General features: G+C 40.3%; 1 protein-coding gene across 2 annotated transcripts; it reads right to left on the reverse strand.

Moving 5' to 3' along the window:
• On the reverse strand, positions 1–25614 carry LOC128701966 (superoxide dismutase [Mn], mitochondrial). Of its 2 annotated transcripts, none has more exons than XM_053795957.2 (7): positions 25483–25614; positions 21669–21772; positions 19260–19407; positions 13147–13292; positions 4694–4885; positions 902–1028; positions 1–333 (listed from the first exon to the last, which is right to left on the reverse strand). In XM_053795957.2, the coding sequence occupies exons 2-7, from the start codon at positions 21759–21761 to the stop codon at positions 176–178; spliced, it is 864 nt and encodes a 287-aa protein (XP_053651932.1). In that variant the 5' UTR covers positions 21762–21772; positions 25483–25614; the 3' UTR covers positions 1–175. The 2 variants fall into 2 exon arrangements, with proteins under 2 accessions (XP_053651932.1, XP_069937757.1); XM_070081656.1 differs by lacking the exon at positions 25483–25614 and adding an exon at positions 23041–23063.
• Positions 25615–27028: the final 1414 nt, after the last annotated feature.

Here is a 27028-nt window from a genome sequence, read left to right on the forward strand (position 1 = left end):
TTCTCTTAATATTTAATGAACTGAATTTCTTCCATTACAATATATTTGTGATAATCACTAGCCCTTAAACATCTCAACCTTAAAAATAAATGCTCATTCTTGGGTTGGCCCCTGAAAGACATCACATGCGAGAAGCTACTCTGGCGCCTTGAGGTTGTTCAAACAAGTCAACTAGTCAGTGTCCAGCAGATTTGCGGGCATTGTCGTAGCGTTCATTGACATTAGCCCAATTAATTACATTAAAGAATGCCTTAACATAGTCAGCACGGAGGTTCTTGTACTGAAGGTAGTAGGCATGTTCCCAAACATCAAGCCCAAGCAAGGGAATCAGACCTGAAATTTCAACAAAACATTAAATTGCAATGCAACTAATAAAAAAAGGCTATTTATGCAATTTTTAGTTTCAATATTTACTTAAACACCAATATTTAAGAGTCAAAACCTGTTGAATAATTTCAGAAGCAAGGTGATGTTAACTTAATAATACAAGTATGGAAGTCATGCAAAATGCATGCCTAATTACCAACTATTACATATTCAGTACTCCTTTGCACATGCATATTACATTAATACTAGGTAAAAAAAAATTACATTTACGTATTAGTTAATAACAAGTAACGGCACATTGCAAGCAGTTTTACATAAAAGTAAACCCTCAATTTAACAGACTGGAAATACTGGACTAAATCTACTGATCAGTCAATTTGAAAACAAAACTCAATTGCTATCATGGCAAAATCTATCAAAATTGCCATTACTGGCTACCCACTGCCCCCTAGATCGTGAAAGAGGGTTTACAGCATCTAAAAATAGTACACTTTGAAAAAGTTTTAGAAATTTGAATTACATTCATGGGAGAGCACTATGCCTGCAAGGGTCATACAAATTTCAAACTACACACCGTGAGTGATCTGGAGAGGATCCTGATTCTGGCAGGTGGCCACAGCTACTGTGTCATTCTTGGGGCAGTAACCCAGCCAGCCCCAGCCAGAGCCCTTCACTCCAACACTGGCTGCAGAGAACTTGGCCTGTAAAAAGGAATATTTGCATTATAATACCTGAAATCAATAAACCTTTATAACGATGCTTCAACATTTAGTATTAGTTTTAACTCAAAATATGCTTTATAAAAGTAACTGTTCAAAGCATATTCATTTTTTACCAACAAATTTGTCAAAAGCTAAGCAATGGTGATAAACGATATAAAATAGACACTATGGAAAATAAGGCAAATGCAACATAATGTGGTCCTTTATTGACTTTTGCCCAAAAAGTATAAGCAAAATGTAGTCAAACATTTTATTTCTTTGTGCAGCATAAAAATGTAGTTTGTATGTAATAAAATATTGTTAGGCACAAAAGAAAGCCCTTAATACTGTGCATTTCAGGCAGGCTATTCTTAACCCTTTGAGGGTTTCGGACGTACTAGTACGGCTTACGACCCAGGGTTTTTGACGTACTAGTACGCCTAAATTCTAGCGCCCTCAAATCTAGTGGGAGAAAGCTGGTAGGCCTTCATATGAAAGAATGGGTCTATGTGGTCAGTGTGCACAGTCTAAAAAAAATCCTGCAGCACACAGTGCATAATGAGAAAAAAAAAAAACGACCATTTTTTTGGAATAAGACAGCGACTTTGCACTGTATTTTCGTATGGTATTTATTGTTGTATTCTAGTTTTCTTGGTCTCATTTTATAGAATGGAAGACATATTACAGAAATTGAGATGATTTTGACTGGTTTTACAATGAAAGGTACCTTGAAATTGAGCTCAAAGTAGCAGAAATGTTTGATTTTTATCAAATTTCAAAAGTTAACAAATCGTGCAATACACGTCAACTGGCGAGTCTAATATTCTTTCACAAGTGCACCAATAATATTTATATCATTTTTTACACTAATGCAGTAGTCTGCATAACAGTAAATCTTATATTTTTTGTGAGAATAAAAATTCAAAATGGAAAGCAAAAGAATATAAGAGGGGCCTTGAGACGTGACTAATGACCAGAGGAAATGTCATTTTAGTGCCAGGAATGTCTTTCTTGTTTATTCTGGACCCTATTCGGAAATTGGCATCTTTTGAAATTGGCAAAATTGCTAAATTCTGACCACTGACTGGATAGTTGAATTTCATAAATGGGTGGTTTCTTGCACCCATTCGATAGAAAAAAATGGAGTTCTAGCGAAATATTCATGTTTTTTGTCGACTAGTACAGTGGAATTGGCCGAAAATGGGGCTCAAAGTGGGCAAAATCGCCGATGCGTAAACATCGCCGAGACCGCTAACTTTGCGAGAGCATAATTCCGTAAGTTTTCCATCAAATTGCAAACTTTTGGTGTCCTTATGATCGGGAAAAGATTCTCTATCTTTTCATAAGAGATTTTTTTTTTTTTTTAAATTTGGCCGACCCTGAGAACGAGTTTCGGAGAGGGCCTGTCGACCCTCGAAGGGTTAATGCTTACAGACTACTAAAGACTATACATAAGTATTTAATAGCACAATTAAGTATGCATTATTACAAAAAGGTAGTAAAAATTTTATTATTAACCCTTTCAGGGTTTCGGACGTACTGGTACAGCTTACGCACCAGGGATTTTGACGTACTAGTACGCCTAAATTTTAGCGCCCACAAATCTAGAGAGAAAGCTGGTAGGCCTACATATGAAAGAATGGGTCTATGTGGTCAGTGTGCGCAGTATAAAAAAAAATCCTGCAGCACAGTGCATAATGATAAAAAAAAAAAAAGTAGACTGTTTTTGGATAAAACCACAAGACTGTGCACTGTATTTTCGTATGGTATTTATTGTTTTCTAGTTTTCCTGGTCTCATTTTATAGAATGGAAGACATATTACAGAAATTGAGATGATTTTGACAGGTTTTACAAAGTAAAGCACCTTGAAATTGAGCTCAAAGTAGCAGAAATGTTCAATTTTTTACCAAAGTTCAAAAGTAAACAAATCATGCCCAATACACGTCAACTGGTGAGTAATATTCTTTCACAAGTTCCCTGATATTATTTATACCATTTCTACATTAATGCAGTAGTCTGCATAACAGTAAATCTTCTATTTTTTGTGAGAATAAAAATTCAAAGAGAAAAGCAAAAGAAGGTAAGAGAGGCATGGGACATGACTAATGAACAGAAAATTTTATTTTAGTGCCAGGAATGTCTTTGTTTATTCTGGACCCTATTCGGAAATTGGCACCTTTTGAAATTTGTGTGAAATTGGCAAAATTGCTAAATTCTGACCACTTTATTGAATAGTCGAAATTAGTAAATGGGTGGTTTCTTGTACTCATTCTATAGAAAAAAATGGAGTTCTAGCGAAAGTTATGATTTTTGTCGACTAGTACACTGGAATTGGCCGAAAATAGGCCTCAAAGTGGGCAAAATCGCAAAAGAGTAAAAATCGTCGAGACCGCTAACTTCGTGAGAGCATAATTCCGTAAGTTTTCCATCAAATTTCATACTTTTGGTGTCATTATGATCGGGAAAAAATTGTCTTTTCATAAGAATTTTTTTTTTTTTTTTTTTGAAAATTTGGCGACCCTGAGAACAAGTCTCGGAGAGGGCCTGGCAACCCTGAAAGGGTTAATAGTGGCCTACTGTTCCAAGCTGTCTTGGTGGGTGTAATTACAGGACAGTTTTCTGTCCCCCACTCCTGTAATTCTACCCACCTGGACAGTCTAAAGTAGACCAGCTAGACAATATATATTCTAAGGCATTTATTTTACAATGTACAGTGATTACGTACAAGTGTTCAATGATGAAAGTATTTTCATTTTATAAAGTTTCTTCTTCTCTTTTTTAGTAAGTGTCTGAAGGAGGGGTGTTAATGTTGCAGTTTAAAAACTGTAGTGTAAAGCACCCTTCTGGCAAGACAGTGATGGAGTGAATGATGGTGAAAGTTTTTCTTTTTCGGGCCACCCTGCCTTGGTGGGAATCGGCCAGTGTGATAATAAAAAAATAAAATAATTTTCATTTTGAGGATTTTTTCTTTTGGGTCACCCTGCCTAGGTGGGAGATGGCTAACTTTGGAGAAAAAAAACTTTAAAAGGATCACACACTGCATTTGTACTTTCCAAAAGCTAAGCAAGACAATTAAATGAAGACATTAAGACAGCAATAAAGCTAGAACAATTATGAAACTCTGGCAGTGTTAAGTACAAAGTACATAAAAGTTATGGTAAGTATTGTAGTTCATATTCTGAAAGTATGAAGTAACTGTTCACCCTTGTGGTAATGTTCAGCAAATTAGACTCGGCTTTGTGTGATTTTGACTTGCTAAAGCCAGGCAAGTCAGGTGATCTTAGTGACAATACATTTCAGAAAAAACTGGTTAAAAACCAATCAGGGGGAGAAAGCATGCAGTGGAATGGTTTATAGTTTGACCTGCTGTCAAGAGTGCAAGCATGGTAAAATTTATGAAGGGATTCATGAAAACCAGTCAGCCAAACTTGAGCCCTGGAGGTGGGAAGTGGTGCTGTTAAGAGGCGAGAATGTTGGTTTGAGGGACTATCATCAATGTCTGTACTTCTGGCAAGCAACAGCAACTGAACGAGTAACTGAACTAAATTTATAGTTTTTGGGTTGCCCTACCTTATTGGGATCCTGCTAAACTGCAAGAGCCAAATATGTGAAAAATCATCTTGTATATAAACATTCAACCATCTGAAGTGGTTTTTATACAAACCTTGAAATCCTGGAATGATCCAAACTCCTTATTGATAGCATCAGCAATAGGGCCAGAAGGCTCACCACCAGCATTTGGGGCCATGTTAGTCCAGAAGATTGTGTGGTTGAGATGCCCACCACCATTGAATTTTATGGCAGGAAGCAAGGCATTCATGGCTGCTACATCATTGGCTTCCTCAGCCTGTTTCAGCTGAAATAACAGTCTTAAATTAACATTTTAAAATCTTTGTCAATGAATTTTGAGCAACGTGCTCCTAAATTTTAACCCTTTCAGGGTCCGTGCCGTAGATCTATGGCTTTATGTTCAGGGTCCAAACCATAGATCTACGCCATGAGCTCAGCTCACTCTGACAAGCTGTGAGCAGTAAATTTGGGCCTAGATACAAGAGAATACATCTATGTGGTATGTGTGCACCACATAAAACAAATCCTGCAGCACAGTGCATAATGAGAGAAAATACCGAGACCATAATTTTCGATTAAAACAGCGACTTTGCAGTGTTTTGCATGTTCTTATAGTTGTATTTGCAATTTCCTGGTCTCCATTTGATAGAATGGAAGATATACTACAAAAATAGAGATGATTTTGATTGGTTTTATTACTGGAAATGGCTTGAAACTGAGCTCAAAGTAGCAGAAATGTTAAATTTTTGCAGATGTTCAAGAGAAAAGAAATGACAAGTCTAATACATGACAGCTGGTGGGTCTAACATACATTCACAAATGTGTTGTTATTATTTATACAATTATTACAGTATTGCATTACAGTAAATCTATTTTTTGGTTTGAATAAAAATTCATCATGTGAATAAAAAATCAAAATGTAATTCATTTGTAAAGCCTGAAAACATAACTAATGAACAGAGGAAATGTTAGTTTAGTGCCGGATTATTATTATAATCAAAAAGAAGCGCTAAGCCACAAGGGCTATACAGCGCTGCAGGGTAGGGAAGGAAGCAAGGGAATTGGATGGCAGAAGGGAGGGGGGATGATCAGCAGGTTACAGAAAACAGCGGGGCAGGGGATAGTACGGGGGTAGAGGGTAGCAAGAGATTGAAGTAGAAAGGGCTGAAGGTATCAGAATTTGTGAAGTAAGTCAGTCGTTGTCAAAAAGTCAATGAGAGAGTCCGGATGAAAGGTGGGTCCATCAGCGAGAAGGGAAGGTAAAGAGAGAGCAGCGGAGCGAAGACGACGACAGAGGTAAATTCTGCGTGCTCGTTGATAAAGTGGGCAGTCCAACAGAATGTGGCTGACTGATAATGGAGCTTGGCAATTCTCACAGAGAGGAGCAAGACGCCTCTCCATGAGATATCCATGAGTAAGACGAGTATGGCCAATGCGAAGACGGGAGAGAGTAGTCTCCCAACCTCGACACTGGTGATAAGAAGACGGCCAGTAACCTATACTCGGTTTAATAGACTGAAGTTTGTTGCCGAGCATAGTAGACCAACGTTGTTGCCAACGGGTGTGAAGGTGGGAAGATATTGCAGCAAAATAGTCCGTAAATGGAATACCTCTATAAGAAACTGGTAGGTCATGTACTGCTGACCGCGCAGCAGTGTCTGCCTGTTCATTGCCCTGTACGTCAACATGACCAGGGACCCAACAAAAAACAATATCTTTATGCTTGGTAAAGATGCGGCGTAGCCAAAGTTGGATACGGAGGACTAAGGGGTGAGGTGTATCAAATTTTTGTATAGCCTGTAAAGCACTAAGGGAGTCTGAGACAACCACAAATGATGACACAGGCATAGATGCAATACGGATAAGTGCTGTAAGGATGGCATATAATTCAGCAGTAAAAATACTAGCCGAAGATAGTAAATGCCCTTGTACGACGCTGTCCGGAAACACTGCTGCGAATCCTACGCCGTCAGAAGACTTAGAGCCATCTGTGTACACAGCAATGGCATGAGAATGAGAGTGAAAGTGGTCAAGAAAAAGAGAGCGGGAAGCGACTGTAGACAGTTGGGCTTTCGAGCAAGGGAGGGAGAAAGAACAGACTCGAACAGCTGGAACTTCCCAGGGGGGTAGGGAAAAGTGAGATGCTACATGTACATAGAAAGGTGGTAGTTGAAGAGAAGACAAGAGCGAATGAAGGCGAAGAGAGAAGGGACGGAGTAAACAGGGGCGGCGAACAAATAAAGAATGTCTACTAATATCAGTGACCATTCTATAAATGGAAGGATTGCGGAGATCATGAGAGCGTACATAGTAGCGCAGGCAATGGGCATCACGGCGATCGGATAAGGATGGAACGTTCGCTTCTGCATAGAGGCTCTCGACAGGGGAAGAGCGGAAAGCACCAAGGCATAAACGTAATCCTTGGTGATGAATGGGGTTAAGGCTAGAGAGAGTAGCAGGAGATGCCGCTGAATAGATCTGGTCACCATAATCAAGTTTCGATAAAATAAGGGTGGAATGTAGGCGAAGGAGGGTTCGACGATCAGCTCCCCACGAAAGATGAGCAAGGGTTTTAAGAAGGTTCAGCCGGCTGTGACAAGTTGCCTTCAGAGAGGTAATGTGAGGTTTCCAGGATAACCTACGATCAAAGAGGAGGCCCAGAAACTTGACTGTATCACGTTCAGGGATACGGGAGCCATAGAGGTACAAAGGATGATCGGAGATGACAGAGCGTCTAGTGAAAGTGATTTGGTGGGTTTTAGTGCTGGAAAATTTAAACCCACGTGTGGTGGCCCAATTGGAAACACGGTCGACTGCATGTTGGAGAGAAACTGTAAGGAGGTGACAGTCAGCGCCTGCACAGGCAATAGCGAAGTCATCAACATAGAGTGATGACCAAATATTTGATGGAAGACTAGAGGCCAAATCATTAATAGCAAGGAGAAAAAGTGTTGTGCTCAGAACACATCCCTGGGGGACACCTTCAGCTTGGATAAAGTCCGGGGAGAGCACATTATTAACCCGAACACGGAAATGCCTGTCAGTTAAAAAGTTCTTAAGGAAGGATGGTAGATTGCCTCGAAGGCCTAAGGAGTGGGCTTGGGCTAAAATATTATACCTCCAAGTTGTGTCATATGCCTTCTCAAGGTCAAAAAATATGGCAATAACTGAGTGGTTATTCGCAAAGGCATTACGAACATACGTATCCAAGCGTAGTAAGGGGTCTATGGTAGAACGTCCCTTACGAAAGCCATATTGACGAGTGGAGAGACTGTTGTGTGTCTCTAAATACCACACTAAACGTCTATTTACTAGGCGTTCCATTACTTTGCAAACTGCACTGGTAAGAGCAATGGGACGATAGTGGGAGGTTTCATGTCCCGTAGTGCCTGGTTTGCGGAAAGGGAGAACAATGGCGGATTTCCACAGCTGTGGAAGAACTCCTTGTGACCAAATAAGATTGTAAAGGCGTAATAGGACTGCAAGGGCTGACTGATGTAAATGTTGTAGCATACGAATATGAATGTCGTCGGGCCCAGCTGCCGATGATCGACAAGCTGAGAGTGTTGCCTCCAGTTCTTGAAGTGTAAAAGGCACATTATACTGTTCTTCTCTGAGAGAAGAAAAGTCCAAGGGTGCTAACTCTCTGGCAGACTTTGAGGAAAGAAATGAGGGGCATAGATGGAGTCCCTGAGAAATACGGACCAGATGATTGCCAATTTCATTGGCAACATCTAGTGGGTTTGCTATATCAACACCGGCAACCCGCAGAACAGGAGCCGGGTCAGGAGAATATTTACCACTCAGTTTTCGTACTTTTTTCCAGACTGCACTCACAGAGGAAGCAGAGGTGATGGTGGAGACATAATCTCGCCAGCAAGTGCGTTTAGCGTCACGGATGACACGGCGAGCGATCGCACGCTTCTGTTTAAAATCAAGGAGTCGCTCTGTGGTTCTATTGTACCGGTACCTGCCCCATGCAGCGCGTTTCAAACGTACTGCACGAGCACAAGCAGGAGACCACCAAGGCACGCATTTCTGAGAATGCCTGCCCGAAGTTTGGGGTATAGAATGAGAAGCTGCGGTGAAAACGGAGGACGAGAAGAGGTGTAAAAGCTCATCGATGGAGGACGAAGAAGGAACCTCTTTAAAAACAGTTAGGTGTGAGTAAAGGTTCCAATTTGCCCGATTAAATTGCCAGCGTGGGGTGCGAAGAGGTGGCGAATATGAAGGGGAAGTAAGAATGATTGGGAAATGATCACTGTCATGTAAGTCCGGGAGAACAGACCAAGTGAAGTCTAATGCGGCGGAGGAAGAGCAAACTGAGAGATCGATGCAAGAGAGAGTATGAGTCCGAGGATCAAAATGGGTGTGAGTACCTGTATTTAAAACATGGAGGGGGTGGGTGGCAAGAAAAGCCTCTAACTGAATTCCACGGGAATCACAGTGAGACCCCCCCCAGAGGAAATGGTGGGCATTAAAATCACCAAGTAACAGAATCGGTGGCGGTAATGATGAAACAAGGAAGGCAAAATCCGGAATAGATAATGCCCGAGAAGGAGAGAGATATAAAGAACAGAGCGTATACCACCTATGTAAGTGGATACGGGCTGCTGTGTAATGCAGCGAAGTATGAACAAATAGCTGATGGTACGGAATATCAGTGCGGAGAAGAAGGGCACTTTCATTAAAGGTCCCATCAGGAAAAGGATCTGTAGAATACAATAAATTATAGCCTGAGATGTGAGAAATAACAGCAGAGTGTAATTTTGGTTCCTGTAAGCAAACACCAACAGGGGCAAACTGGGAGAGTAACATCTGAAGCTCACCCCGATTACCCCTGAGGCCGCGTATATTCCACTGTAAATAGGCCATGATTGGCAATGATAAAGATACTTGAAATCCGCAGGTAAGGGTTCCTACGGACTAGAAGGGTTAGAAAAGTCCACATGCGGAGGCAGTGGAAAATGTTCAAGCAGCGAAGGAACGGTGCGCTGTGAAGAAAGGAGTTGCGCAGATGGAGCAGAGGAGAGAGAAAGAGCGGAAGGTGGATCAGTGTCCATTGATGGTTTGGTCTCTGCAATATATTCAGAGATTGCTTCAAGTGTTTCGGAATTCAGAGATGTCGTATGGGAGACAATATTGGGAATGGTAGGGGGAGGATGAGTAAAGATTGGAACTGTATTGGACTGTACCAAGGTAGGGGGGGGCGAAAGGGTGGAGGGAACTGGAGAAGCGTGGCAGGGGGCAGAAGAGGCAGGAACCTGGGAGGTGGCAGAAGAGGAAGAAACTTGGGAGGGAACAGGGGAGGAAGGTACATTACGAGGAGGAGGGTGAACCTCTGCACTTGTAACTGAGCCAGTGAGAGGGGAAGAACTAGGGACAGAGACAGGGAGGGTAAAATGAGGAGGTGGAAGATGGGTAGGAGGTGTTACCGGACCTTTTTTTGACTTTTGAGAAGTAGAGGGACGATTGGGAGGAGGTGTCGTACGAGGTCTCGTTGATACTGAGGCTTGTGAGAGAGAACTCGAAGAAGCGAGATTAGACTGAGGCGTTGAAGTAGGGACGTCTGAGCCGAGGACAGCAAAAGGATTAGATACAGGAGTGATTATGGGAGAGGTAACCACAGAGGTGGGTGTAGAAGATGGGATACTAGAAGTGGGGGGACGTTTTGAAACACGGGAATAAGAAACACGTGGGAGTCTCCCTTGGAGGCGGAGATGAGAAACTGCCATGGCATAAGGGAGACCTTCTGTCTCTTTGAGGTAACGGATTTCCCGCTCGTTTAAATAGACCTGACAACGGCGAGAGTACGAAGGGTGAGCCTCATGACAGTTAAGGCAAGAGGGAGATCGATTGCAAGACGTATTAGAATGGTCATCGGCACCACAGACTGGGCATTCGGCGATAGATCTGCAATATTTCGCTGGATGGCCAAATCGCCAGCAATTTCTACACTGTTGTGGTGTAGGGATCACCTTTCGAACTTGTAACCGATGTCCTGCTATATAAACTGAGGATGGGAGTTCTCGGCTGTCAAAAGTTAAACGAGCCACATTGCTAGGGTATCGTCTCCGCCCACGGGCAGGAAGAACGTAAGTGTCTACCTTGAGGATTGGGAGATCTTGGAGTTCCAGCTGTTCTAGAATGTCAGTGCCACATGTCTGGAAATTTTGTTGAACTATGGTATGGGGCAGAATGACGGTACCACTACAAGAATTGAGGGAATGATGTTTTTCAAGAGTGACAGGAACAGTATCGATATGGGAAAGACGAGAGAGCTCATGAGCCTGGGTAGCATTCTGTACGGTAATGATGCGCGTACCGCTCTTAAGAGCATGAAAAGAAATATCTTTACCAACATGGCGTAGGAGTGCCTTGCCAATACTATGGTCAGAAAGATAGGCAGTAGAGGAAGTTGGTCGTAAAGTGAAGAATTTAGTCCATTGTTCAGTCTGAAACTGAGCATGGAAAGGTAGTGAAGGACGTGTCGATCGTTTCTGAGAAGAACGAGAAGGTGGAGAAGTATCATCAGCAGGTAATTGTCGTTGGCGTTTTGGCGTGGGACCAGAGTTGGTCCGACGTGGAATGGGTCGGCGATTTGAAAATTGCCGCACCGTAGAGGGAGAGGCCGGAAGCATAGTCAGAGGAGAGCGAAGGTCCGATAAATCGAAGGAGTCAGTCGAGGCCTCAGTACCTGAAGCGGGTGAGGAAACAGCACCGGCAATAGGTACAGAGGCATGAGGAATGTCTGAAGAGTGGTCCAAAGACGAGGCGGGGTCAGAACGGGGTGCGGTATCAAGAAGGGGCCCGGGGGTACCAGGTTCATGGACTAGGGCTGCCATGGTTAGGTTACTTCTTTCTTTTTGTTTTTAAGAAAAAAAAAGAAAGAAGAAAAGAAAATAAAAATAAAAAAAAGAATAAAAAAAGGGGGGACCGGGGAGGGATAGTTCCTAGGAGGGATGAAAGGGCCAGAAATCTCCCTCCGCGCCCAAGAGGACCTCAGCACCGCAAGTAGCGCAGATGCAGCATGGAACCCGTGCCATACCCTACCCATCATGCTAGTAAACTAACAATCCGGGATAGCAACCTCACATCTGCCGAGCTACCTCGGTGGACAAAAGAGAGGGCGGCCGGATATCCGCCACAAAGCATACCTCCTTCGGCCACCACCCCCGGAATCCGAAAGGTGGCTTCCAGAGATACACTCGTCGCCCGAAAGACACCCAAAGCTACTCCGGGATACCGGAGAGGGATCGGGACATCCCCAGGCGATCCAGATTCCACGGCAAACTACGCCACCGCTAAGAACCTCAACGGAATGGGATGGACCCCGGTATCCTTTCCCCTACCTAGGAACTAGCGCGCCTGTGGGAGAAATCCCAAAGGACAAAAAGAGGAAGGGCAAAAGGGAGGGGTGGGGAGGAGGAGGAGGAAAGGAAAAAGGGGAGGATGGGATAGGGGAGGGGAGATTGGGGGGTAATTAGGTTCGGTCTGAGGAAGAAGACCGATAGGTCTAATTCCTCAGACCAAGAGCCTCTTCACCACGCCAAGGAGCCCCCCTTGAAGAGGAATTTGGCCTCTGGACCTTGAAAGTGTTAAGCAAAAAGAAAATGATGAATGTCAACAGAGGTTCATCAATTTAAACGATTGTTACTAGTCAACACTGCCACATAACTTATAGCATTCAAGCATTTATTTTCTTGAAAGCCGTTAGGATTAAACCAAATCCATCCCTAAAATAACCACTTAATTTATCTACATCATTGTACAATTTTAACCTCAAGTCAAACACCCTATTTACTTCAGATATGTTCTCAAAGCCGTTTTGTTTTCTTTAAAGCAACTGAAAGTTTTCAGCATGTAGGTGATGAGGCACCTGGAAAGAAAAATTATATCTAGAAATGAATGTGCCAAAACAATAGTGGTACTAAGAAAAGTGTAAGGAATGGCCTCAATACTGCCATAGTTTTAGACATGTTGCAGAGCAAGGACTGTCATGATTACTATTCAGAGCATTTTGAAATTAGATGGCTGAGGAATGGTAGAGGCAGTTCTACCATTAAGAGGATGGAGCAGAATAATATGACCAAATGGTACCATTACCTTAGAGATCTCTAAAGCTGCAATTTAGGTAACAATTTGTAAATTCCTACCTGAAACCACAAACAAAAAACTATCCTTGCAAGAATATTTTACAACAGTATGGTTAAACCCCTGGCAATGGTAACAATGGGCCACAACTCGGCAACAAATATATACTTATTTTAGGAGCCACTTTCAGTGGCTTTGAAAGCCAAAAGCTAAGGACAGTCTTAACCTTAGTTTCTGTATTATTAGTAATACAAAAAAATCTTAAAAGGCAAAATACCTACTATAGTTGTTAGAAAACAGTATTCAGAGCCCAGAAAACCAGCTTCAGGAGACAAGCCAGTCAAGTGACAAGCTCACTGAGCAAAAGAATTTGCAATACCTACATCTACCACTGTCAACATTTCTACCATCACCTATCCAGCCAGTTAAAGGGGAAAATAAAATCCAACTTACTTTCTCAGTACAAGCCTTGAGGTTTGTGATGTAGCCTTGGTGGTGCTTTGTGTGGTGGATCTCCATTATCATTGCAGATATATGGGGCTCCAGTGCTGCATAATCATATTTCATTGGGGGCAAAACATGAGCACCTCTTTCCTCACCTGCAACATGTCAAAAACCTGCATGCTAAATTACGAAATGTGTAAAATTAACAAGTTCACTGGCCAGCACATTCCCATTTTATCTAATTTTAAATAATGTGCCAGATCAACCATGCTGTGATTGATAAATGGGCCAGCAGCCTGGTTGACCAGACAAGTCTGGCTTCAGCAGAAAAAAAACTTAGCTCAAAGGTATAGCACACACCCCTCCCCACAATTGTAATACAATTCACTTAACCCAAAATTTAACGAAGTGTAAGCTTTTATACAGCAACCATGCTTAATCTACACTTTTTTTTTTTTTTTTAACACTGGCATCTCCTACTGAGGCAGTGACAAACTCTCCAAACAGCATACATCCTAAACCACTCCTTTAGAGTGCAAGCACTATTTCCTACCTCCAGGACTTATCAGTTTCTCTGAAATCCCTTCACAATCTATAGCATTTTATAAAAAATCTACATGCAGGGTCAAATTCTGACACTACCACCTCAGTTTTCAAACTAAAAATTACAACACCTTATTCTTATCAAACATTACCCACAACAAACACCAACAATTAACATTACAACTAGTTTCATTGTACAACTGCTTTCCAATGTTTTGGACACTAATATTTCTAAAACAAATTCCCAAATTATTGCTAGAAAGTCCTGCAAATAACCCTTGTAACTTCAACCTTGACTTAGTTGCAAAGAATGGGCAACTAAAAATTTTTTACATACCATAACTACTAGATAAGAAAGAGATGATTGTGGATGTTATGAATGAGAAGAAGCTGGATGTCCTGGCTTTAAGTGAAACAAAGCTGAAGGGGGTGGGAGAGTTTCAGTGGAGAGGAATAAATGGGATTAGGTCAGGGGTTTCAAATAGAGTTAGAGCTAAAGAAGGAGTAGCAATAATGTTGAAGGATAAGCTATGGCAGGAAAAGAGGGACTATAAATGTATTAATTCAAGGATTATGTGGAGTAAAATAAAGATTGGATGTGAAAAGTGGGTTATAATAAGCGTGTATGCACCTGGAGAAGAGAGAAGTGTAGAGGAGAGAGAGAGATTTTGGGAAATGTTGAGTGAATGCGTGGGGAGTTTTGAATCAAGTGTGAGAGTAATGGTGGTTGGGGATTTTAATGCTAAAGTGGGTAAAAATGTTATGGAGGGAGTAGTAGGTAAATTTGGGGTGCCAGGGGTAAATGTAAATGGGGAGCCTTTAATTGAGCTATGTGTAGAAAGAAATTTGGTAATAAGTAATACATATTTTATGAAAAAGAGGATAAATAAATATACAAGGTATGATGTAGCACGTAATGAAAGTAGTTTATTAGATTATGTATTGGTGGATAAAAGGTTGATGGGTAGGCTCCAGGATGTACATGTTTATAGAGGGGCAACTGATATATCGGATCATTATTTAGTTGTAGCTACAGTTAGAGTAAGAGGTAGATGGGAAAAGAGGAAGGTGGCAACAACAAGTAAGAGGGAGGTGAAAGTGTATAAACTAAGGGAGGAGGAAGTTCGGGTGAGATATAAGCAACTATTGGCAGAAAGGTGGGCTAGTGCAAAGATGAGTAGTGGGGGGGTTGAAGAGGGTTGGAATAGTTTTAAAAATGCAGTATTAGAATGTGGGGCAGAAGTTTGTGGTTATAGGAGGGTGGGGGCAGGAGGAAAGAGGAGTGATTGGTGGAATGATGAAGTAAAGGGTGTGATAAAAGAGAAAAAGGTAGCTTATGAGAGGTTTTTACAAAGCAGAAGTGTTATAAGAAGAGCAGAGTATATGGAGAGTAAAAGAAAGGTAAAGAGAGTGGTGAGAGAGTGCAAAAGGAGAGCAGATGATAGAGTGGGAGAGGCACTGTCAAGAAATTTTAATGAAAATAAGAAAAAATTTTGGAGTGAGTTAAACAAGTTAAGAAAGCCTAGGGAAAATATGGATTTGTCAGTTAAAAACAGAGTAGGGGAGTTAGTAGATGGGGAGATGGAGGTATTGGGTAGATGGCGAGAATATTTTGAGGAACTTTTAAATGTTAAGGAAGAAACAGAGGCAGTAATTTCATGCACTGGTCAGGGAGGTATACCATCTTTTAGGAGTGAAGTAGAGCAGAATGTAAGTGTGGGGGAGGTACGTGAGGCATTACGTAAAATGAAAGGGGGTAAAGCAGCTGGAACTGATGGGATCATGACAGAAATGTTAAAAGCAGGGGGGGATATAGTGTTGGAGTGGTTGGTACTTTTGTTTAATAAATGTATGAAAGAGGGGAAGGTACCTAGGGATTGGCAGAGAGCATGTATAGTCCCTTTATATAAAGGGAAAGGGGACAAAAGAGACTGTAAAAATTATAGAGGAATAAGCTTAATGAGTATACCAGGAAAAGTGTACGGTAGGGTTATAATTGAAAGAATTAGAGGTAAGACAGAATGTAGAATTGCGGATGAGCAAGGAGGTTTTAGAGTGGGTAGGGGATGTGTAGATCAGGTGTTTACATTGAAGCATATATGTGAACAGTATTTAGATAAAGATAGGGAAGTTTTTATTGCATTTATGGATTTAGAAAAGGCATATGATAGAGTGGATAGAGGAGCAATGTGGCAGATGTTGCAAGTATATGGAATAGGTGGTAAGTTATTAAATGCTGTAAAGAGTTTTTATGAGGATAGTGAGGCTCAGGTTAGGGTGTGTAGAAGAGAGGGAGACTACTTCCCGGTAAAAGTAGGTCTTAGACAGGGATGTGTAATGTCACCATGGTTGTTTAATATATTTATAGATGGGGTTGTAAAGGAAGTAAATGCTAGGGTGTTTGGGAGAGGGGTGGGATTAAATTATGGGGAATCAAATTCAAAATGGGAATTGACACAGTTACTTTTTGCTGATGATACTGTGCTTATGGGAGATTCTAAAGAAAAATTGCAAAGGTTAGTGGATGAGTTTGGGAATGTGTGTAAAGGTAGAAAGTTGAAAGTGAACATAGAAAAGAGTAAGGTGATGAGGGTGTCAAATGATTTAGATAAAGAAAAATTGGATATCAAATTGGGGAGGAGGAGTATGGAAGAAGTGAATGTTTTCAGATACTTGGGAGTTGACGTGTCGGCGGATGGATTTATGAAGGATGAGGTTAATCATAGAATTGATGAGGGAAAAAAGGTGAGTGGTGCGTTGAGGTATATGTGGAGTCAAAAAACGTTATCTATGGAGGCAAAGAAGGGAATGTATGAAAGTATAGTAGTACCAACACTCTTATATGGGTGTGAAGCTTGGGTGGTAAATGCAGCAGCGAGGAGACGGTTGGAGGCAGCGGAGATGTCCTGTTTAAGGGCAATGTGTGGTGTAAATATTATGCAGAAAATTCGGAGTGTGGAAATTAGGAGAAGGTGTGGAGTTAATAAAAGTATTAGTCAGAGGGCAGAAGAGGGGTTGTTGAGGTGGTTTGGTCATTTAGAGAGAATGGATCACAGTAGAATGACATGGAAAGCATATAAATCTATAGGGGAAGGAAGGCGGGGTAGGGGTCGTCCTCGAAAGGGTTGGAGAGAGGGGGTAAAGGAGGTTTTGTGGGTAAGGGGCTTGGACTTCCAGCAAGCGTGCGTGAGCGTGTTAGATAGGAGTGAATGGAGACGAATGGTACTTGGGACCTGACGATCTGTTGGAGTGTGAGCAGGGTAATATTTAGTGAAGGGATTCAGGGAAACCGGTTATTTTCATATAGTCGGACTTGAGTCCTGGAAATGGGAAGTACAATGCCTGCACTTTAAAGGAGGGGTTTGGGATATTGGCAGTTTGGAGGGATATGTTGTGTATCTTTATATGTTTATGCTTCTAGACTGTTGTATTCTGAGCACCTCTGCAAAAACAGTGATAATGTGCGAGTGTGGTGAAAGTGTTGAATGATGATGAAAGTATTTTCTTTTTGGGGATTTTCTTTCTTTTTTGGGTCACCCTGCCTCGGTGGGAGACGGCCGACTTGTTGAAAAAAAAAAAAAAAAAAAAAAACTACTAGTTGGATAAGCTACTGAACCTCAAAATTGCAAGACCTGAAAAACCTACCACGTGAAAATTACAACACATCCAAAGTACAAATTACAAGTATAGTAGAACCCCCTTAGCCGGTTTCTGCAGTTATTCATGTTTACCATGGCTCAAAAATAACCCTTAATTTTGCTTCTTAATGGGCCCAAAGCACAGAAGTAGCAATGCTGGCAGTTCTTCAAAGCCTAAGAGAAGCCGTGAAATGCTTACAATCAGCGATACTGCTAATTCCAGACTAGACAAGAAAATATATGCTGAGGTTGCTAAGATGTATGGCAAGAGAATCTTCCATGTGTGAAGTATAATAATGTACTATATATTTTATTATTTAATGCTGGTAATGTTTTACTCAGCATAATTTATCAATTAAACTTCACAGGTATGTAAACAAAAAATGACATGTATAGGATTCACTAGTATCTGTGGTAGGTCTTTGAATGCATCACCTTCAGATATGGGGGACTACTGTATTTGCTCTACCTCTATACAGTTAACCATAAATTTACATTAAACCATCTCTACAGTGAAGGCATTTACAATACTAAAATCCACCTTTTGATCCAAAATTAACCTTAACCCTTTGACTGTCGCGGCCTTATATGTACGTCTTACGAGGTACCGTGTTTGACGTATATATACTCCTAAATTCTAGCGGCTTCAAATCAAGCAGGAGAAAGCTGGTAGGCCCACATGTGAGAGAATGGGTCTGTGTGGTCAGTGTGCACCATATAAGAAAAATCCTGGAGCATGCAGGGCATAATGGGGAAAAAAAAAAAACTCCGACCGTTTTTTTTAATTAAAATGCCGACATTGTGGTCTATTTTCGTATAGTATTTATGGTTGTATTCTCGTTTTCTTGGTCTCATTTGATAGAATGGAAAACATATTATAGAAATAGAGGTGATTTTGATTGATTTTACTATAAAAAGAACCTAGAAATGGAGCTCAAAGTAGGGGAAATGTTTGATTTTTGCCAATGTTCAAAAGTAAACAAATGATGCCATTGTCCAATAAATGTCCAACTAGCCATTCTAATATGCAGTCAGGAATGGGTTGATGTTATTTATACAATTATTACAGTATTGCAGTAGTCTGCATAATAGTAAGTCTTCAATTTTTTGTTTGAATAAAAATTCAAAATAGAAAGCAAGAGTAATATCAGAGGGGCCTGGAGACATGACTGATGAACAAAGAAAATGTTATTTTAGAGCCAGGAATGTCTGCATTGTTCATTCTGGACCTTATTTTGAAATTGTCATTTTTTAGTTTTCGTGAAATTGGCCAAATTGCAAATTTCTGACCACATTATTAGGTAGTTGAAATCGGTAAATGGGCAGTTTCTTGTACTCAATCGATAGAAAAAATGGAGTTCTAAAGAAATAGCTACGAGTTTGGTTGACTGGAACAATGGAATTAGCCAAAAATAGGGCTCAAAGTGGGCAAAATCGCCGATTTGTAAACAGCACCGAGGTCGCTAACTTCGCGAAAGCGTAATTCCGTCAGTTTTCCATCAAATTTCGTTTTTTTGGTGTCATTACAATCGGGAAAAGATTCTCTATCATTTCATAAGAAAAAATAATTTTTTTTTTTTTAAATTTTGCGACACCAGGAGACACCAGGATTGGGGGTTGCGACAGTCAAAGGGTTAATAAATCTATCAAACATACAATTTACATTGCTCACCAAATCTCAGAATGCTGAACAATAATGCAAACAAGACTGCTGAAACACCTACACAAGAACATTTATTCCAAGTACATGACTAACATGGTGCTATTCATAACTTTTCATATATTTGGAAACTATTCATGAGCACCTGTTCTTACAAAAAAATGGCAAGCACTCACACCAACAATGATGAAATACTATTCTTAATATTCAAGAGTGACAGTATGATTACAATCATGAGCTCTAAGATGTGTACGAGTCCGAAGTGACTAAGTACTACTTACCAAGTTCAGCTGTGATGTGGGAATAAACTGCAGCAATCTGTGGGTTGACCACTCCGGCCTGGGCTACACCTGCTTGCTCGACCTGAATGCTGGCCACATACTCTGCCATCTCACTGATGGCTCTTGCCTCATCTGCAGCATTGGCAAGCTGAAATCACAGTAGAAATTCAGTAATCTGATCAGGATCAGGTGGTAACTTGCTATATCCAAGTATCAGGATACATCATAAAAAAAGCTAAGAGGGACATTCCACTTCAGAGAGGGAAAAAAAAGACGGCATTTCACAACCCACACAGAAATACCTAAGATGGCATTTCAGTCTGACATGGACCATTAAGTAGTCACATACTAAGGGTCAATGTCGTACCTAAACATCATAGGTGTCTTCTGCGCAGGTTATTTATGCATTCTACCAGTCCTAAAACTGTGCCTTTTTGTTTTTAAAAAATATGACATACCAGACATCAGCAACTTGACTGGTTATATGCTATGCAACTTTTTGCAATGCATTCAAGCATGCCTCTTTAAAGGAAATTACAGAATGACCAAGTAAGTCTGGCTAGCAGCTAGCTCTACATTGTAACCTTTTCCTAAAACCACCACCCATGAAACATTAGCCGCCTTTTCACAAGCTCAGACATTTGTAAAAGTTAATCGGCTGAGCCTCTCAAACCTACTCCTGAGGTAAATAACAAAAAAAAGCACAATACCATGACTGGAACGATACACAAACAACCCGCACATAGAAGAGAGGAGCTTACGACGATGTTTCGGTCCAACTTGGACCATTTACAAAGTCACACTAACCAGAAGTGTAGCAGGACGGCTATATATAGGCAGGAAGAAGTAGTGGTGGTAGTAGTAGTAGTAGTAGTAGTAGTGGGGAATTGAGGAGGAGCCAGTCAAATACAAAGAAAGGGGAGCACTGCAAGGGAGCTAGGTGCCCACAGAGGGAGAGCAAGTGCACAGAGGTGGGGGGAAGGGGAAGTGATGAAATAAAAAATGAAGGAACAAACATGCGACAGAAGAAAGGAAGACAAAAAAAGGAAAGAGGAAAGGGGCAGAGGGAAAAGAAAAAAAAATGAGGAATCAGGTTAAGTCACAGGTGTTCTGAAGTTTGGAACATTTTACATTGTAGTGGGAGAGGAAGGCATCTACAGAGACGAAGCCAGGACTAAGATTCATACAAGGAAAGTTGTGTATTAGAGAGGATTCAACTAGACGGCGACGAGTTGGAAGTGGGGAAGACAGTTTTAGCGGAAGACCAGTCAATAGGATGGCTGTGATCTCTGACGTGACAGAACAGAGCATTGTTAATGTCGGCAAGCCTAACACTATTTTTGTGCTCCTTAAGTCTGTCAGAAAGAGATCGACCAGTTTCTCCAAAGTATTGAAGAGGACAGGAGGAGCAAGAAATAGAGTAGACACCAGGAACATCTGTAGAGGGAGGACCAAAAGGTCGTCGTAAGCTCCTCTCTTCTATGTGCGGGTTATTTGTGTACTACTCCTGAAGAGTGCAGGCATTCCTGCATGCCAGATACCAACATTAGTTCCTGGAATTCTTGCAAGGTCTATATCACTGCCTCCACTACATTCTTTGATATATAGTAATATCTATGAAAGCCTTTTGGCCAATGTTTCATTTCTAAAAAAACACTGAAGTTACTAAATACTAAACTTGCTCCTAGTACTGTAGGAATCAATTTTAGTACACATTTATGTGGAAGTAGCACTGATAGTTTGAGTGACAGCAAATCACGTGTCAGAGCAGTGAACAAAAACCCATAAACTAGATACAAACAAATGAAACTAAGCACTTGCAAGTACTAAATAAGAAAAAAAAAAAAACCTGCCACAAATCACATGAAAAACTTTAAACTTTTACCAGTCAGTGGTATACAAGCTATACAGGGAGATAGAGTAAGAGTAGAAGAAAATTACAAACGTGTAGCTACAAGCAAGGTGTGCATCCCACCCCCCCACCAGTCATCAATACATTAACTTTTAAAGGACTCCCTGTTAGAGAAAGGCCCAAAACTTATCTGTGCTGCAAATCTGTCAGACCCACTACTTCCCAAGGATGCATATTTATAACCCTTCAAGTCTCTAGCAAAAGCCTATTGTAGAAGGGCCTCACTGCATCCATTTCTCAGGACACCACCATGGCCTGGGCACCAACAGAGCACATCCTAGTGTGCATGGATAGGAACTAGCCACTATCACAGCAAAGACAGTATCACACCAACTCCAGACCTTCATCCATACAGCATGGACCAAATCATGCTACAAGAAATTAGCCAAGGTTTGACACTTTGGGGTCTCCATCCACTACCTACAAGATTAACCTCTGACACCTTCCAAAGACCCACAATTTTAAACTGTTAAAAATATTTACTTTGTATAGATTACCTGGTTTTTCTTTATTTGATCCACTTCAATCCCAGAGAGCTCTGCCAGCTTCTTTTCCAGAGCAGCAATGTAAGCATCCTTCAAGTCAGCCATTTTGGAGTTGCCTACAAACCATATAAATGCAGCAGCATTAAAAATTATCCTAAAATACTCAACTGCTCATTGAGAATTTGAGGCAAATTATTTACACGTCAGCAGAACTGACCACAAGCATTCAAGGACGAGGAAAAAATTATTACTAGACCCTGGCTTATTTTTAACACTGATACATATGTATTAAAATTTACATCTGGCTATGCAAGCCATCAAAATACATCACTACTGTACCCGATACTAATACACGCTTACCTCTCAAATACGGAATTTTGCTTTACAGCGCTTTCTTAATACAGCACTTTCAATTATATTCAGGTTTATTTTTGGCGGTGACTAACATCAGCTACTGCACACTTAATGATAGTGTTAACACATTTTTAGGCTTTTATATGCACTGGCAATTGAAAAAAATGCCGATTCACTTTAAGGAGACATTACTTTACGGCAGCAGTCTAATCGAACTTACTGTATTAGCAAGGTATGTCTGTACACTTCATTGTTACAACAGCAAATTTACTATGATCATTAATATAGGTTAGTGCCATCACAGTATAATACATGTACATGTTTAAAAAAAAAAAAGTGGGTTAGATATGAATGAGTGAAACTGGTGAATAGTGACTATGAAGCATTATTTTATTAGTCTGGACAAGTTGTTCTTAAGACTAACAAATACACAAGTTAAATAAATTTATAGAGCACTAGTAAAGAACACATTCCTGAGCATCTAAGATTATCTGCTGTGAAAAAAAAAAAAAAAAAAAAAAATTAAAAAAAATTAAAAAAATGACACGAGCCATTCTGACAAGCACAAAGCAATAGATAGGCTCAATGGAAGTCACTGCTTAGTGGCTAACCATCTGGGGTCAACCTGAGAATTTTAAATCTGGGAATGGGTGGGATTTGATCCCCTGGTAAGTGTCTCCTGAAACTCAGGCCGGTGTGTTAACCGCTTAGCCAGTTGGGTCTTAAGTGGGGGGCCAATGCTAACCTCCCTATGGTGTATGGGAATACCTAGTTGCACGAATCTTAAGAACCAGCTGGTCCAATGGTTATCGCACTGTCTGCAAGTCTTAGGATTCGCTTGCTGTGGGTGAAAGCCCCACCCGTTCCCTAGTTTACAATCATGTTAAGATTTCTCAAGTAAATTTTCTACCCATGTAGTTTCTGGTGCCACTGGACAAACCCATTTTTACCTTTCTTACATTATATTCACACAATGTCAACATTAACTGAAAAAAATTAGCCATGCTAATTACAAACCATGCAACCTTACCCTCCATTGTTATTACACAGGCCACTTAAATGGCTGACACTGAAATCCAAACAGCTCCCTGTAAAATAACCACAGCCATTTACACTATAGCTTACCTAATACTATTATGTCTAATTTAGACAATTACAGTTATTAGATAACAGCAGAAAAAAAATAAAGTTTGATATTTTGACAGCTAATTTTAAGTTTTACAAAACTTAAGTGCAAATGTAATTTCCTAATTAAGTTTGAATTTACCTTTTGTAGCCCATAAAATGTGCATGAAAAAATGCAGCAAAACCTGCACTGGGAATACTTTGGTTGACTGGGTAGTCCTAGGCTAAATCTACACACTGTACCCCATATTCATAACTTATGACCTCTAGACTGCATGCTAGTGGCTTTTTGTGCTTAATAGTCACAAAATACATTTTGTATACTGCAGAAAAGAAAATTATATTTTGCAGGAATAGTTTTGTTGAATTTTTTTACATAATAGGCAAAATTAGAGAATCCTGTAAGGAAATTCTTTGCTTAGTGGGTTGTGCAATAGGACTGACTTTAAAAATGTTTAGCAAGTTTATTCAGGTACAGGTATACAAGTAAAATCACACATGGGAACGTAAATTAACTAGGATAACGCAAAAAAATTAAAGTGACATTTCCTTTGGGTATGACTTAACCCAACCTGGACCAGCTGTAAACTGTTAGGATGGTTAACTTTAGGTCGGTTAATACAAAAAAAAGTTTAGTAAAGGTACTAAACATACCTCCAATTCAGTGTCCTTTTTACAAGATTAAAAAAAATACTTTGACCATACATGTAGATTTACAATAGAATTTAAAAAATCAATTACTACTGGAGTCCATAATACACTACATTACTGGCCAGGGACAGGAGGATTTGACTAGTGGTCATGTAGTGCTTGCACCAGGTTAAGCAGCACTGGGTGTGGCCTTTAAGTGGATGGAAGACTAAGGTACAACCTCCCGTTACCCCTAAGTTACTTTGCTTCACATTTTCTGGGGTTATCCTAGGTAATTTACACATGTTACTGTATGTAGTGATTGTATTTGTGCACCTGTAGTTACACAAATTACCATACATAGTAACAGTATGTAAATTACCTTCCAGGATAACCAAAAAGTCAAGTGACTTTCATCGAGGGTCCTTAAGGTTTTAAGGTTTAATATTACAAGGACCCCAATGGAAACAAGTAACTGATTTTTGGGTTATTTTGGGTAAGTTAACCTGTCATAACATGAGCCACTTCAAGAAGAGCCAAAATGTACCTCATGAATAAGGCTACAGAAATGAAGGAGTGATTTCTTAAGTGAAAATAACTAATTTTACCTCTCCTAGTATATCTTCTTTTATACTAATTACTTTTACATAGTTAATATTCTTACCCATTTTAAACTTTTAAATATAAACAATTATCACAGGGACCCCAATGAAAATAAATCATTGATTTTTTTAGGGTTAACCTGGGTTAGCAAGTTTATTCAGATATACACAAATACAGTTATAGGTTACCATACATAGCAGCATATGCATTATTATTATAATAAAAAAAGCGCTAAACCACAAGGGTTATACAGCAGCAGTATATGTATTATTATAATCAAGGGGAAGCGCTAAACCCGTAGGATTACAGAGAACCTGGAATAACGCAAGAAACTCTGACTTATTTCCATTGGGGTCCTTTTTATTTCCATTGATATTCTATGTAACTGTGTATATATGAATAAACTTATTAACTGTACTTATGTATATCTGTGTCTACACTTAACACTTATAATTACATTCATTTTTAAGCTACATAATTAAGTCAAGTAGTTAAGAGGGTTTACAATTAATTATAATTTCCAAATAAAATACTTGTGTATTATGTATGCATGAATTTATATAATTTTAACCTGAAGCACTAAACCCGTAAGGATGAAGCACCATTTAGGGAAATCAGGAAGCCTGGTTTGATTCGAGGAAGAGGATGGCTTTAATCCCCAGGATCAGGAGCCCTTTTCCAAAATAAGGGCTTTCCCCCCCCCCCTCAGGAAAAGAAAAAAAAAATTCAAACTTCAGGACGCCAGAATTATCCAGAATGACTATGGGAATTCCTGCCATCACCATGGCAACCAGTCCTCACTACCTTCTATACCCTAAAATACAATTTTAAAGGCAAAAAAAAAAAGATGTTATAGTAATGTCAGGTTCAAGTAACATGATCTTATAATAGATAACATTAATGCCTCGTCATTCTTACAAGTTACAGTGAGTGTGTAACGTATCACTGAAGGACACCCCGGCAACTCATATTTTACCCCATATTTCCTCCAATATCCAGTGACACCCCATGAAACACACACCCCCATATACCTGGAACAATATACCAACTACCAACACCCCCAAATGTATATATAAAGAAGTAAAAACAGGAGAAAATCCAATATAATACTCACAGGGTAGAGAGTACGACTGGTGTGGCGTGGTGGCTGCCGCTACTGAGCTGCTCTGCGCATGCGTCTTATACACTTCCTCGTTATGTAAGTTTTTTCAGTTATGTCCATAAAATACGGAGTTATTACAGGCCATCGGAGTAATGTATGTTTGGATATTTATTATATTATATGTTGTAGTCATTATATATGCGTAAAAGGTATATTTTATAGCTTAATCGTTTCAAATTACTCCTCCTTCTGGTTGCAGTTATTTCTCGTTTATATCAGCAAAATACAGTTATTACAGTGCATTGACAGTAATCTGTATTCAGAAATTTATCATATTATATGTTACAGTTATTACAGATTTGTAAAAGCTATATTTTATAGGCTAATCACTCCTAGTTACTATCTCGCTGGTTCAGTTTTTTCTCATTTGCATCAGTAAAATGTACATTACGATACATTTAATTATTTTGTATTTAAAGTCGAATAATTTATTTACAATTGTGTTATTACGATTTCGTTAGTCATGATGGCGGCTTTGAGGGGATTTGAGCTAGAGCTCAACACAGCCACATTGGTGTGAGATTCATCTAAAAAAAAAATCCATTAGTGGTCGCAGTTGTGGCCCATGTTAACCTCCCTATGGTGTATAGAAACATACATAGTTGAATGAATCTAATTATTATTATTATATTATTATTATAATCTTATTACAGCCAGCCGGCCTAGTGGTTAACGCACTGGCCTGTGAGTTTTATCACCCACTCGTCATGGGTTTAAACCCCACCAGTTCCATGGTTTGATATACACATACTAACTGTAACTTCTGCGTGTCTTAGAAAAGCTCCGCACATCGCACAATGGTGTCTCGCCTTACAAACTGTGTCCGTGGTTCGATCCCCAGAAAGGGTAGAAGCATTAGGCGTGTTTCCTTACACCTGTTGTCCCTGTTCACCTAGGAAGTAAATAGGTACCTGGGTGTTGGCCGACTGGTGTGGGTGGCATCCTGGGGGACAAGACTGAAGGACCACAATGGAAATAAGACAAGACAGTCCTAGATGACGCACTAACTTTTTTTTGGGTTATCCTGGGTGGCTAACTCTCCGGGTTAAAAATCCCAACAAAATCTAATCTTATCACCACTAGTGTCTTTTAATCATCCCTCTCAGTAATACACTATTTCAACCTGGCCAGTATGAGTGCCGGGAATTTTGGTCCATCGAGTTCTGGTCACGGTCCGGGCCGTGGGGACGTTAAGTAAGATAAGATTTCGTTCGGATTTTTAACCCCGCAGGGTTAGCCACCCAGGATAACCCAAGAAAGTCAGTGCGTCATCGAGGACTGTCTAACTTATTTCCATTGTGGTCCTCAATCTTGTCCCCCAGGGTGCCACCCACACCAGTCGACTAACACCCAGGTACCTACTTGCTGCTCGGTGAGCAGGACAATAGGTGTAAGGATACACGTCGAAATGTTTACACCCCGCCGGGACTCGAACCCGGGCACTCCGTGTGTGAAGCGAGAGCTTTGCTAGTATATTTATTCAGGTATGCACAAATAC

The sequence above is a fragment of the Cherax quadricarinatus genome, unplaced genomic scaffold (assembly GCF_038502225.1).
Source record: "Cherax quadricarinatus isolate ZL_2023a unplaced genomic scaffold, ASM3850222v1 Contig3515, whole genome shotgun sequence".
NCBI classification, from domain to species: Eukaryota; Metazoa; Arthropoda; class Malacostraca; order Decapoda; family Parastacidae; genus Cherax; species Cherax quadricarinatus.